At 35.7% G+C, this 14,658-nt stretch overlaps 1 protein-coding gene across 2 annotated transcripts in view; it reads right to left on the minus strand.

Moving 5' to 3' along the window:
- The window catches only part of FAAH2 (fatty acid amide hydrolase 2), a 67,707-nt gene that overhangs the window by 26,704 nt on the left and 26,345 nt on the right, over positions 1-14,658 (minus strand). For both annotated transcript variants that reach the window (XM_039858710.1, XM_039858711.1), the window contains exons 4-5: positions 7,310-7,519; positions 4,596-4,715 (exon numbers count right to left, since the gene is read on the minus strand). In XM_039858710.1, the coding sequence (XP_039714644.1) occupies positions 4,596-4,715; positions 7,310-7,519 (330 nt within the window). The remainder of the gene's footprint in view (positions 1-4,595; positions 4,716-7,309; positions 7,520-14,658) is intronic.

Raw genomic sequence — 14,658 nt, forward strand, 5'->3', positions numbered from 1 at the left:
CCCTCTGGTAACCACTAGTCCACTGTCCATGTCCATGAGTCTCTGTTTCTTTGTCCTATTTATTTGTTGCTTTTAGGTTTATATCCTGTGTATAAGTGATATCATGTGATTTTCAACTTTTTCTGTCTGGCTTATTTCGCTTAGCATGATTATCTTGAGGTCCATCCATGTTGTTGCAAATGGCAGTATTTCACCTCTTCTTATGGCTGAGTAATATTCCATTGTATACATGTACCACAGCTTCTTTATCCATTCATCTATCGTAGGACACTTCAGTTGCTTCCATGTCTTGGCCACCATGAATAATTCTGCTATGAACATTGGTGTGCAAATATCTTTTCAGATATAGGTTTTCAAGTCTTTGCGGTAAATACCGAGTAGAGAGATTGTTGGATCATATGGTAGATCAATTCTTAGTTTTTTGAGGAACCTCCGTACTATTTTCCATAGTGGCTGTACCAATTTGCAGTCCAACCAGCAGTATATAAGAGTTCCTTTTTCTCTGCATCCTCTCCAACATTTGTTATTACTTGTCCTGTCGATTATAGCTATTCTAACAGGTGTGAGATGGTATCTCATTGTGGTTTTGATTTGAATTTCCCTAATAGCTACTGATGTTCTGCATCTTTTCATATATTTGTTGTCCTCTAAGGAGAAGTGTCTATTCAGGTCCTCTGCCCATTTTTTGTTTGGATCATTTGCTTTTTTTGTTGTTATAGAGTCGTATGAGTTCTTTGTATATTATGGATATTAGGCCCTTATCGGAGGCATTGCTTGCAAATATATTTTCCCATTCTGATAGTTGTCTCTTTACCTTGTTGACAGTTTCTTTTGCTGAGCAGAAGCTTTTTAGTTTGATGTAGTCCCATTCATTTATTTTTGCTTTTACTTCCCTTGCCTTTGAGGTTAAATTCATAAAATCCTCTTTAAGTCTAAGGTCCTTGAGTTTAGTTCCTATGTTTTCTTCTATGCTTTTTATTATTTAAGGCCTTATATTCAGGTCCTTAATCCATTTTGAGTTAATTTTGGTGTGTGCTGATAGACAACAGTCTAGTTTCATTCTTTTGCAGGTGGCCTTCCAGTTTTCCCAGCACCATTTATTGAAGAGGCTTTCCTTTCTCCACTGTATGTTTTTGGCATTTTCTTGTCGAAAATTATTTGCCTACATAAATATGGGTTTACTTCTGGACTCTCGATTCTGTCCCACTGGTCTGTGTGTCTGTTCTGCTGCCAATACCATGCCATTTTGATTACTGTCACTTTGTGGTATAATCTGAAGTTGGGCAGAGTGATGCCTCCAGACTTGTTCTTTTTTCTCAGGATGGATTTGGCAATTCGGGGTCTTTTGTGCTTCCATACAAATCTGATGATTTTTTGTTCTATTTCTTTAAAAAATGCTGATGCGATTTTGATGGGGATTGCATTAAATCTGTATAATGCTTTAAGTAATAAGGTCATTTTAACTATGTTGATTCTTCCAATCCAAGAACACGGAATATCTTTCCGTTTCTTTGTATCTTCTTCGATTTCTTTTAATAGGGTTTTGTAGTTTTCATCATATAGGTCCTTCACATGTTTCATTAAATTTATTCCTAGGTATTTTATCCTTTTTGTTGTAATTGCAGAAGGAATTATTTTTTCCACTTCTTTTTCTGACATTTCGTTATTAGAGTATAGGGATGCTATGGATTTTTGAACATTGATTTTATATCCAGAGACTTTACTATATTTACTTATTGTTTCTAGTAGTGTTCTTGTGGAGTCTTTAGGGTTTTCTATATAGAGAATCATGTCATCTGCAAATAGTGACAGTTTGACTTCTTCGTTTCCTATTTGGATGTCTTTTATATCTTTCCCTTGTCTGATTGCACTTGCTAGGACCTCCAATGTTATACTGAATAACAGTGGCGATAGTGGACAGCCTTGCCTTGTTCCTGATCTTAGAGGGAAGGTTTTTAGTTTTTCACCATTAAGTATAATGTTGGCTGAGGGTTTGTCATAGATGGCCTTTATTATGTTAAGGTACTTTCCTCCTATACTGATTTTCTTAAGTGTTTTGATCATAAATGAATGCTATATCTTGTTGAAGGCTTTTTCTGCATCTATATGTGATCATATGAGTCTTATTTTTTAATTTGTTTATGTGGTATATCTCATTAATCGATTTGCATATGTTGAACCATCCCTTTGCCCCTGGGATGAAGCCCACTTGATTGTAGTATATAATCTTTTTAATATGTTGGTATATTCAGTTCGCTAGTATCTTATTTAGGATTTTTGCACATGTGTTCATAAGAGAACGCTTTCAAACTCATTTCAGGAGGCCAGCATTACACTGTTACTAAAACAAGACAAAAAAAAAACCTACAAAAAATTATAAGCCAATGTCCCTAATAAACATTGATGCCAAAGTCAACAACAAAATATTAGCAAACCAAATTCAACAATATAATAAAATGATCACACATCACAATCAAGTGGGATTTATTCCAGAGAGGCAAGGATGGTTCAATGTCCACAAATCACCATGATATACCACATCAACAAAACATAAAATAAAATCATATAATGGTATCAAGAGATTCATAAAAAAAAACATTTAACAAAATTTGAGAACCATTTATGATAAAAACTCTCAACTCAGTGTGTGCAGAAGGAACATACCTCAACATATTAAAAGCCATATATGACAAAACACAGTTAACATCATACTTAATGGTAAAAATACTGAAATTTTTAATTCTCAGATCAAGAAAAATCAAGGATGCCTACTCTTACCACTTTTTATTAAACATATTATTAGAAGTCCTAGCCACAGCAATCTGAGAAGAAAAAGGAATAAAAGGTATCTAAATTGGAAATGCAGATGATATTATATATAAAAAATCGTAAATACTCCACCAAAAAACTATTAGAACTCGTAAAAAAATTCAGTAAAGTTGCAGGATACAAATTAATATGTGAAAAATTAGTTGGGTTTTTATATACTATATCTACAAAATATCAGAAAGATAAATCAAGAAAAACATTCAATTTACAATTACATCAAAAAGACCAAAATACCTAAAAATTAATTTAACCAAGAAGGTGAAAGACCTGTAGTCGAAAAACTCTAAGATATTAATGAAAAAAATTTAAGCTGACACAAATAAATGCAAAGATATTATGGTGCTCATGGACTGGAACAATCAATACTGCTAAAATGTTCATGCTACCCAAAGTGATTTACAGATTCCACGTAATCCCTATTAAATTCTCAATGGTTCTTTTCAAAGAACTTATAAAATAATCCTAAAATTATTATGGAAAAACAAAAGTCCCCAAATATCCAAAGAAATCTTCAAAAAAAGAACAAAGTTGGAGGTATCATGCTTCCTGATTTCAAACTATTCTGCAAAACCAAAGTAATTAAAACAATATGGTACTGGCATGAAAACAGACACATAGATCACTGAAACAGAATAGGGATCTCAGAAATAACCCCAGGCTTAAATGATCAATTAGCCTGCCACAAAGGAGGCAAAAATATACAATGAGGAAAAGACATTCTCTTCAATAAATGGAGTTGTGAAAACTAGACAGCTACATGCTGAAAATGAAACTGGACCACTTTTGTACACCATATATACAAATATTTTCAAAATATATTAAAGACTAAATATTAGACCAGAAACCATAAAATTTCTAGAAGAAAACATAGGCCTATGTAATGTTTTCTTGGATATGTTTCCCCAAGCAAGAACAATAAAAGCAAAAATATACAAATAGGATAACATAAAACTAACAAGCTTTTACACAGTGATAGAAACCATCAACAAAATGAAAAGTCAAACCACTGAATGGGAGAAAATATTTGCAAATGATATTTACAATAAGGGGTTAATATCCAAAATATGTAAAGAACTCATACAACTGAACATCAAAAAATCAAACAATCCAATTAAAAAATGGACAGAAGATCTGAATAAACATTTCTCCAAAGAGGGCATACAGATGGCCAACAGACACATGAAAAGATGCTCGACATCACTAATGTCAGAGAATGCAAACTACAATGAGATATTACCTCATACCAGTCAGATTGGCTATTATCAAAAATAAAATAAATAACAAGTGTTGGCAAGGAGGTGAAGAAAAGAGAACTCCTATGCACTGCTGGTTGGATTGCAAACTGGTACAGTCACTATGGAAAACAGTATGGAGATTCCTCAAAAAACTAAAACTTACATATGAGCCATCAATTCCACTACTGGATATCTATCAAAAGAAAACAAAAACGATAATTTGAAAAGATATGTGCATCCCTTATGTGCAGGTTCACTTAATATTCCTGAATTTTGAATTTGTCATATGTCAAATGGGCATAATTTCTTCTTGAGTTACTGTGGGGATTAAAGAAAATTAGTTATGGAGAAAACTTGTACGATGCCTGACAAAGAGTTGGTGCTCAATAAACAATAGCTATTTTTATTTAAGAACATTGAGAAATATATGATAACCATGCTTATAGGTAAGATTATCCTGGTAGGAACCAGATTTCTGCATTGCTTTGAATTATAAAAGTAGAACCACCTTTATCACCATATTAGTATTACCTGGCGAAGGTTTATGTCCAAATATGCCATTGAAGAATGCAGGCATCCGTATACTGCCACCAATATCTGAGCCCACACCAATCACTGAGCAGGCAGCTGCCAGCGTACAGCCCTCACCACCTATGGGAAATGCAAAATATTCCTTTTAAATAAACAAATTAGGTTACTATTTGCATGAAGTATATTTTATCATCCTTTCATTTTTAACCTTTCTATGTCTTTAGATTGGAAGTCTCTTGTAGACAGCATTTATTTGGATCATGATTTCAATTCATTATGTTAATCTATGTCTTTTGATTCAGGAAATTAATCATTTTATCACAGATGTAACTACTGATAGTGATGAACTTACTTTTGACTTTTTATTTTTTATTTCCTGTATGTCTTATGGTTTTGGTCCCTCATTGCCTTTATTACTGACTTTGTGTATAGTTGATTTTTTGTAGTGGCACTGTATTTCTCTTCCCATTCCCTTTTTTTTTTGTATATTCTACAGATATTTCCTTTGTAGGTTACCATGGACTTACAAATACCATTTGTTTATTTTATATATTATACATATACTTCTGTATATTATGATATTTTGATATCTTAAAAAGACATTCTGATGGGAGAGAGATTGTCCCTCCCTGGGCTAGCCAATTCTTAGAGCAAATGGCCTACCCAGAGCATGCCTTTTATGCAAACTAACCAACCCAGAGCCATACCTCCTCTATCTGGATGCACCACAGGAGGCAATATTCCTCTACCTCAATCATTCAGGGCCAGGTAAAAGGCAACTAGAGACTAGTCCTATAGTCCAAAGCCTGATGACATTCAAACTAGCCAATCCTAAGCTGTTTACCTTGCCCTGCTTTGTCTTTCCTGCAGAAACCCCAATAAAGACTGTGGCTTAGCATTCCCCCTGCTCTTGTCTTCTGCCTTCTAACCACCCTGGTGTCTTTCTCATGTGGTCCTGAGTAGTTTGCTGTGCCTTCTGTCTCTAGGACCTGTGAGTATAATAAACTTTGTTTTCTTGAGCTTCTCCTGTGTTTCCTCTTCTGGCTGCACTTGACCGACCATCTCATAAAAAAATACAAAATGACATCCTAAAGTCATAATAATCAATTATAAATGTATGCCAACTTAACTTCAATTGCATGCTAAAACTATACTTTTATGTAGCTACCTCCCCTCCACTTTATGTAACTGATTTAACAAATTACATCCATATATATTCTTTACCCACTAACAGATTTATAATTATTTTTATGCACATATCTTTTAAATACTGTATAAAAGGTTAGTTTTCAAACCAAAATTACACTACTGCTTGTTGTTATGTTTATTCATGCATTTATCTTTACCAGAGATCTTTATATTCATATGACTTTGAGTTATTCTCTATGTCCTTTTATTATAACTTGAAGGATTCTTTATCATTTCTTTGAGAGCATATATGGTGACACTGAACTCCCTTCCAGCTTCTGTTTGTCTTGGGATATCTTAATTTCTCCCTCATTTATAAAGGGCAATTTTTCTGGACATAAAATTGTCAGTTGACAGTTATTTCATTCAACAATTTTAATATATCATCTCACTGCCTTTTTGCCTCCAAGGTTTCTGCTGAGAAATCTAATGATTATTTTATTGAGGATCGCTTTGACAAGACTGTCTTCTTTCTCTTTCCACTTTAAGATTTTCTCCTTGTCTTTGCCTTTCAAAGGTTTGATTATGTGTCTCAGTATGGGTCTATAGAGACTTATACTATTTGGAGTTCATTTTTAAAATTGTACATCTGTCTTTCCTCAAATGTTGAATGTTTGAGGCTATTATTTCTTCAAACAAAATTTCTCCTTTTTTCTTGTCTCCTTTTAGGAATCCCGTAAAGCATGAATTAATCTTCTTGCTGATGCCCTAAATGTTCCTTAGTCTCTGTTCACTTTTCTTCATTCTTTTTCTTTTTGCTCCTCAGACTTGATAATTCCATCTCTTGAGTCAGAAACCCAAGAGTTATTTTTTACTTTGTTTTTATCATCTCCACAAACACTAGTGTAAGCGACTATCATTTATCTCCCGGACAACTAAAATTGACTTGTTATTTCTCCATTTGCTTCAGCTTTTGCTCCTCCACATAATCTGACCTGGATGAAACTTTTTGATTTCATCTCTAACTCTTCTCTGTCTTACTCACTACACTGGTTTTCTTTCACCGAATACACTAAGCATGTTCCAATCTCAGGCTTTTGCGCTTTCTGTATTCTTTACCTAGAATGCTCTCTGCTTGACCAACGACCCCCACACCCAGAATAACTAGTTATCTCTGATCTGTTGGGTTTCGTAATAAATATCACCTCCTTAGAGAGAATTTCCATGACCATATCTGCTATATTCCTGCATTAGCATAGTTTCAAGTGCAAAAGCACAGTTATCAGAGCTCAGTGTCCTTACATTATTTTATCACCTTCATTTCAAGAAGATATCGGTGGTCCTAAGCTAAACCAGCTTCACGAACTCACATTCTTTCTCTCCCCCTTATCCCGCTCTCTGTCTCATTACACATATACACTCAAACCAAGAGTATGAATGTTCATTATTTACAATACACTTCACCAATCCATGACAAATTTTGCAACTTACTTGACCATAAACACCTAATTATGATTTTCCCAGAGGTTTGTGCAATAGTATCTGTACCCCCTCCTCAAAGTGACTCACTGAAATGTTCAACTTACCAGAACTTCCACCTACAATATGCTGTAAATCATAAGGGTTGTTGGATCGGCCATAGATCTTATTGCTGGATTCGTACCACATGCACAGCTCACTACAGTTGGTTATGCCAAGGGGAATGGCACCAGCTTCCTTCAGTAAAGCCACTACAGTGGCATCAGTTTTGGAAATGACATTACGACGATTCACAAGGCCAGAAGAATTAGGCATTCCTGTAAAGTCCACAAGATAAGAAAGTTAAAATGTTATTAAATAAAAATAGGAACAATTTATTGAGTACCTTTAATGAACCAACCCAGCAATTTGTGAGTGATTGCTTAGTACTGAAAGGTGGTGTGACTTTGTGGAAAGTGCACAGGCTTTGGAATCAGAACTGAGTTCAAAGCCCATCTCTGTAGCTTACTAACTCTACAAACACTGGGAAAGTCACTTAACTTTCCTGATTCTTGGTTTTTATAGGAATAAATTAAATATTGAATGTAAAGTATATGAACACATTTAATAAATAAAAGCTATTATTATGAATTCCACCATTTAACAACCCGAACTGTTAAGTACTTTTATTAACCCATCTTAGAGAATAGTTTAGAGAAGTAAAAAGACAGAATCAAGGTCATGCAGAAAATCGAGAGAGAGGCTAGAAAAGGATCTAGGTATACATGAAAACTTGGTATAAAATAAAAGTGTCAATTTGATCAGTAAGGAGAGGATGACCTTGTAAAAGTACTAGAAACCTGGCCTTCAAATGAAAAAAAAATATATATCATACACAAAAATAAAACTATAGTAAATACTTGAAGGTGGAAAATCATTAAAATATTAAAAGAAAATATATGCAAATATCTTATAACCTCAGGTTTCTAAAAAAGTTTAAATGATATAAAAGCAGAAATTATAAAACAAAATTTATTCACTCAAAATATTAGTTTTGTTCAACAAGTCATAAATAAAGATAAAACACAAGCAAGAAACAGAGAATTTATTTGCATTATAAATATCAAAGAATGAGCATCCAAAATATATAAAGAAATCCCATAGCTCTACAAGAGAAAGACAAAAACACCAATAAAAAAAAAAAAGCAAAGAAAATTAACAAGAATTTCAGACAAAGAATCCTGAAAGGCCAAAAAAACATATGAGAAGTTGCTAAATCTCAAAAGTAATCCAGGAAATCCCAAATTAAATCAATAACGAGATACCATTTTTCATCTATCTCACTAACAAAAAAAATTCGTTGAAGGACATCATGTTTTGGCAAAAACGTAGAGAAATGGAACTGCTCATATACTTGTAAGAGAAAGTAAACTGATAAAATACTATGGTAAGCAATGTCACAATATCTAGTAAAGTAGATGTTTCATACTTTATGAACCAGCAATCCCAATATTATACATACTGCCATGAAAAATTGTCACACATATGCATATTGTTTATAATGGGAAAAAAATAGAAATGATCTAAGAAGGATAAGGGAAAAATAGGTTGTAATTTATTCATAGAATAATTATCAAAAGTTAAAATAAGTAAAGATACAGATATATTGATAATCCCAAACATAATTTTGAAGTAAAAAACAGACTGTACAAGATGTACAGTATGACAAGATTCATGAAAAAAGAGCAGGCAGAATATTTATTATTCAGCATTGAATTCATAAGCACATGAAAATATTAAGAATATACTTGCAAGATAAAGTAAATTCAGGATAGTCATTATGTGTGTTGTTTAGGAGGGGGGAAGAGAAAAGAGAAGGCTCATATACATGGGGATGATAGGCAAAGGAGACATAAATTTTTTTTGTACTACTTTACTCTATTTAAAAAGAAAAATAATTAGCCTACAGGGAAGTACAAATTAAGTGCAGATTAAAACCAAAATGAGATGTCATATTATAGCCACTAAAATAGTCAAAATAAAAAAAAGACAATAGCAAATAGTAAGGATGTAGAGAAATAGGAATCCTCACACACTTCCAGTAGCAATGTAAAATGGTACAAACATTTTTTTTAAAAATTGCAGATACTTGAAATGCTAAACATAAAGTTCTTAGATAATGAAGCAATTACACTCCTATATATATAACCATGAAAATTGAAAACATATTCCCACAAAAAAAGTTTGTACACAAGTGTTCATAGCAGCATTGCTCATAATAGCCCAAATGAGGATATATCTCAAGTTTCTATCAAACTATGAATGGATAAACAAAATGTCATATAGCTATATAACGGAATATCACTCAGAAATAAACAGCAATGAAGTACTAATATATGCTACAACATGGATGAACCTAAAATCATCATGATATGTGAAAGGAGCTCTTCTCATGCATGGTATGATTCCATTTACAGGAAATATCCATAAAAGTGAACTCCATAAAGACAGAAAGTAGTTTATTGGTTGCCTGGAGTTCGGGGAGGGAACAGAATAAATGTAAATGATATGAGAAATTATATTTAAGAGAAATAAATGTTTTACTACTACATTATGGTAATGGATGCATAACTTACTAAATTTACTTAAGTGTGGAATCTATTATATGTAAATTACACGTTAAAAAAAAGAATGAGGAGAACTTCTGGTCAGGATGGTAGAGGAGGTAATCGCTGTGCTCATCTCTTCCTACGACCACATCAAAATTACAACTAAATTGAAGAACAACCGCTCCTGAGAACAACCTGAATAGTGGATGAACATAAGTCCTGTAACTAAGGACATATAGAAGAAGCCACCTGGGGACTGATAGGAGGGGTGGGGAGCTGAAATAGCTTTGTCGCACGCCTAGGTATAGTGGTTAAGAATTGGGAGGGATATCTGGGCTGTGGAGTTCCCCACTGAAGAGGGAGGACTCGCAGCCCCACACCAGACTCCCCAGCCCAGAGAACCAGTGCTAGGGGGAAGAGTCACCACGACATCTGGATGTGAAAAACAGAAACTCAGCTCAGGTGAGATGCAAGGCCCTGAGCACAGACTCGCTCGCAAACACTCACCCTAACCTCTAGAAAAGGGACAGCAGCTCAAAAATTGGGAGGGACATATGTGGAGAAACTGAATTGTCTGCCTTCAGAGTAAGGGCTGGGGGGCACCTCTTTCCAGGACAAAGTGCTAGGAGGCACCATTGTTTATGTGTTGAGCCCTCCACCCCATGCACAGCCTGCAGGTGTAGGCAGATGATGAATCTGAGTCTCCATTAACCTGGCTAACACCACTCTGGCACCACCCTGGTGAGTCTCTGAGACCCTGACCCACTCAGTCCATGCGCCTGGCCTAAACCTCTTTCAGAGGCTAATCCACACAAGTGGCCAGCCTGGGCCCATGCTGCAGTATTTCCTAGAATCTATCAAAGGTCTACGAAATCAAAACAAAGAGCAGCTGGCTTCATGCTTCATACCTCTTATTAAGTGGCTCCAAGCATGGCACTAGTGGCAGCCAGCCTCAGTTCATAGTATAACCAATCCCAGGTGCTTCCAACCCCAACACAGGCAGCTATCAACCACAGACCACTTTGCAGATCCCGTCTGGTAGCCCCAGGCCAGACAGAGGCAGTGGTTGACCTTGGCCTTTACTGGGGCCCCTCCAAAGAGGCTCCAGAACCAACACACAAGCTGGCTGGCTTCAGATGACAGCAGAGCACCACCCAATTAGTACCACAAATGATACACCCAAAACAGTGTACTTGGCAGGTGCCAGAGCCCCGCTAAAACAAATCCTGCTCCAAAGGGTCAGCTCCCATGCCACAGCTTGTCTGCTGTTGTCACAGCCAGTACTCAGTCAGCCTGAGGGTCAATCTTACCCACTGCAGGGGCAACAGCAATCAAGGCTCAACTGCAACAGGAGGGCACAAACAACCCACACAAGGGACACATCTGGAACACCCAGCTCAGGTAAACGGGGAGACTGCACCGCTGGGCCCCATAGGACACCTACTACATAAGCTCATTCTTCCAGGACCAGGAGACATAGCAGATCTACCTAATACGTAGAAAAAAAAAACACAGAGAGGCAAGCAAAATGAGGAGATAAACATGTTCAAAATTAAAGAAAAGGTCAAAACTCCAGAAAAAAGACTAAACAAAATGGAGGCAAGAGATCTACAAGATGCAGAGTTCAAAACAGTGGTTATAAGGATGCTCGAAGAACTTAGGGAAAGAATATGACCTCAGTGAGCATTCAACAAAAAGATATGAAACATAAAAAATGAAATAGAGAAGTTCTAGTCAAGATGGTGGAGTAGGTAAATGTTGCATTTGCCGCTTCCCATGACCACATTAAAATTGCAACTAAATTATAGAACAATCAATCTGGAGAATTATCTGAAGACTAGCTGAACAGAACGCCTATAATTAAGGATATAAAGAAGAGGCCACACTGAGACCCTTAGTAGGGGCAGAGACACAAAACGGGCTGACTCCAAACCCATGAGAATTGGGAGGGCCATCTTGGGTGCAGAGGTACCCCCAGAGGAGCAAGTGGCCCCAGGCCCATACCTGGCTCCCCAGCCCAGGGTTCCAGTGCTAGGAAGAGGAGCCTCTACAACTTCTGGCTGTGAAAACCAGTGGGGATTCCAACGACCTGGGTGGGACAGAAGACTGCTGGAAACACAGATGTCTCCTTAAAGGGACCACACAGAGACTTGCTCATTCATAGACACTTGCCCTGGGCTCTAGCAGAGGGACAGCAGCTCGGGAGGTGCCAGAAACATACGGGGAGAGACTTAGTTGTGTGGCTTCTGGGTATTAATTTGAAGGAACCCAAAATACCACTTCAAAGGGACACATGCAACTATATGTTCATAGCAGCATTATTTATAATAGCCAAGATAGGAAGGCAACCTGGGTGTCCATCAATGGATGAATGGATAAAGAAGAGGTGGTGCATACATACAATGAAGTATTACTCAGCCATAAAAATGAATGAAATCTTACCATCTGCAACAACAAGGAAACATAAAAATGGAGATAGAAAACAAAAAAAGAACCAGTCAGAAGTGAAGAATACAGTAATTGAAATGAAGACTACATTAGAGGGAATCAACAGTAGATTAAATGAAACAGGATCAAATCAGCAATTTATAAGATAAGGTAGCAGAAAACACTCAATCAGAACAGCAACAAGAAAAAAGAATCTAAAAAATTAAGAATACTTTAAGAAGCCTCTGGGACATTAAGCGTACCAACATTCGCATCACAGGGGCACTAGAAAAAGAAGAGAGAGAGCAAGAAAATGAAAAACGATTTGAAGAAATAATGATGGAAAACTTCCCTAATCTAGCGAAGAAAATAGACATACAAGTCCAGGAAGCTCAGATAGTCCCAAACAAGATGAACCCAAAGAGGCCCGCACCAAGACACATCATTAAAATGCCAAAGGTTAAAGACAAAGAGAGAATCTTAAAAGCAGCAAGTTAAAGGCATCTAGTTACCTACAAGGGAGCTCCCGTAAAACTGTCAGCTGATTTCTCAACAAAAGTTGCAGGCCAATCCCCAGAAGGGATTGGCAGGAAATATTCAAAGTGATGAAAAGCAAGGACCTACAATCGAGATGACTCTACCCAGCCAAACTATCATTTAGAATTAAAGAACAGATAAAGACCTTCCTAGACAAGAAAAAGATAAAGGATTTCATCACCACTAAACCAGTAATACAGTTAATGCTGGAAGGACTTCTTTAAGGAAAAATATATATATATATAAAAAATGTGAACAATAAAATGACAATAATTACATATCTATCAACAATTACTTCCAATGAAAAAGGATTAAATGCTCCAATCAAAAGACAGGGTGTCTGAATGGATAAGAAAACAAGACCCTTACATATGTTGCCTAAAAGAGACTCATGTTAGATCGAAAGGCAAACATAGACTGAAATGGGATAGAAAAAGATATTTCATGAAAATGAAAACAAAACAAAACAAAAGCTGGGTAGCAATACTTATACCAGACAAAATAGACTTAAAAACAAAGGCTATAATAAGAGACAAAGAAGGACCTAGTAATCTCTCTTCTGGGTATTTATCTGAAGGAACCCAAAATACCACTTCAAAGGGACACATGCAACGATATGTTCATAGCAGCATTATTTATAATAGCCAAGATAGGAAGGCAACCTGGGTGTCTATCAATGGATGAATGGATAAAGAAGAGGTGGTGCATACATACAATGAAGTATTACTCAGCCATAAAAATGAATGAAATCTTACCATCTGCAACAACAAGGAAGGATCTAGATGGTATTGTGCTGAGTAGAGTAAATCAGACAGAGAAAGACAAATGCCACATGATTTTACTTACAAGTAGAATTGAACAAAAAACACACAAACAAAACAGAAACAAACTCATACATACAGAGAACATTTTGAGGGTTGCCAGATGGGTGGCGGGGAGGGGGTGGCGGGGAGTGCATGAAAGAGAGGAAAGCATTAAGAAGTACAAATTGGTAGTTAAAAAATTGTTATGGGGATGTAAAGTGTAGCATACGAAATATAGTTAATAATATTTTAACAACTATGTATGGTGTCTGATGGGTACTAGATTTATCGAGGTAATCACTTCACAGGTTATATAAATGTCTCATCACCATGTTGTACACCTGAAACTAATAATATTGTATATCAACTGTAATTGAAAAATTAAAAACTATTTTTAAAAAATACCAATTGATAGTTACAAAATAATCATGGGGATATAAGGTACACTATAAAAATATAGTCAATAATATTGTAACAGCTGTGTGTGGTGTCAGATGCATACTAGATTTATCAGGGTGATCACTTTATAAGTTATATAAATATCTAATCACTATGTTGTACACCTGAAACTAATCTAATATTGTATGCCAACTATAATTGAAATATTAAAAATATATTTAAAAAGGTACACATGTCCCTGTGACTGCTTTGTATCTCACTGTAATTTTGACTTGCATTTCCCTAATAGCTAGTGAAATTGAGCATCTTTTCATAAGTCTGTTGAGCATTTGTAGGTCTTCTTGGGAGAAGTGTCTGTTCCAGTCCTCTGCCCATTTTTTGATTGGATTGTTTGTTTTTTTGTTGTCGTTGTTGAGTTGTATGAATTCTCTGTATATTTTAGATACTAGCCCCTATCGAAGGCACTGTCTGCAAATATCTTCTCCCATTCAATTGGTTGCCTCTGTTTTCTTGATAGCTTCTTTTGCTGTGCAGAGCTTTTTATTTTGATATAGTCCCATTCATTTATTTTTGTTCGTACTTCCCTTGATTTTGAGGTCAAATTCATAAACTTATCTAAATTCAATGTCCATGAGTTTAGTACCTGTTTTCTTCTATGTAATTCCTTCTTTCAGGCCTTATATTTAGGTCTATAATCCATTT

Source organism: Pteropus medius, unplaced genomic scaffold (genome assembly GCF_902729225.1).
Source record: "Pteropus medius unplaced genomic scaffold, Ma_sr-lr_union100, whole genome shotgun sequence".
Classification (NCBI taxonomy): domain Eukaryota; kingdom Metazoa; phylum Chordata; class Mammalia; order Chiroptera; family Pteropodidae; genus Pteropus; species Pteropus medius.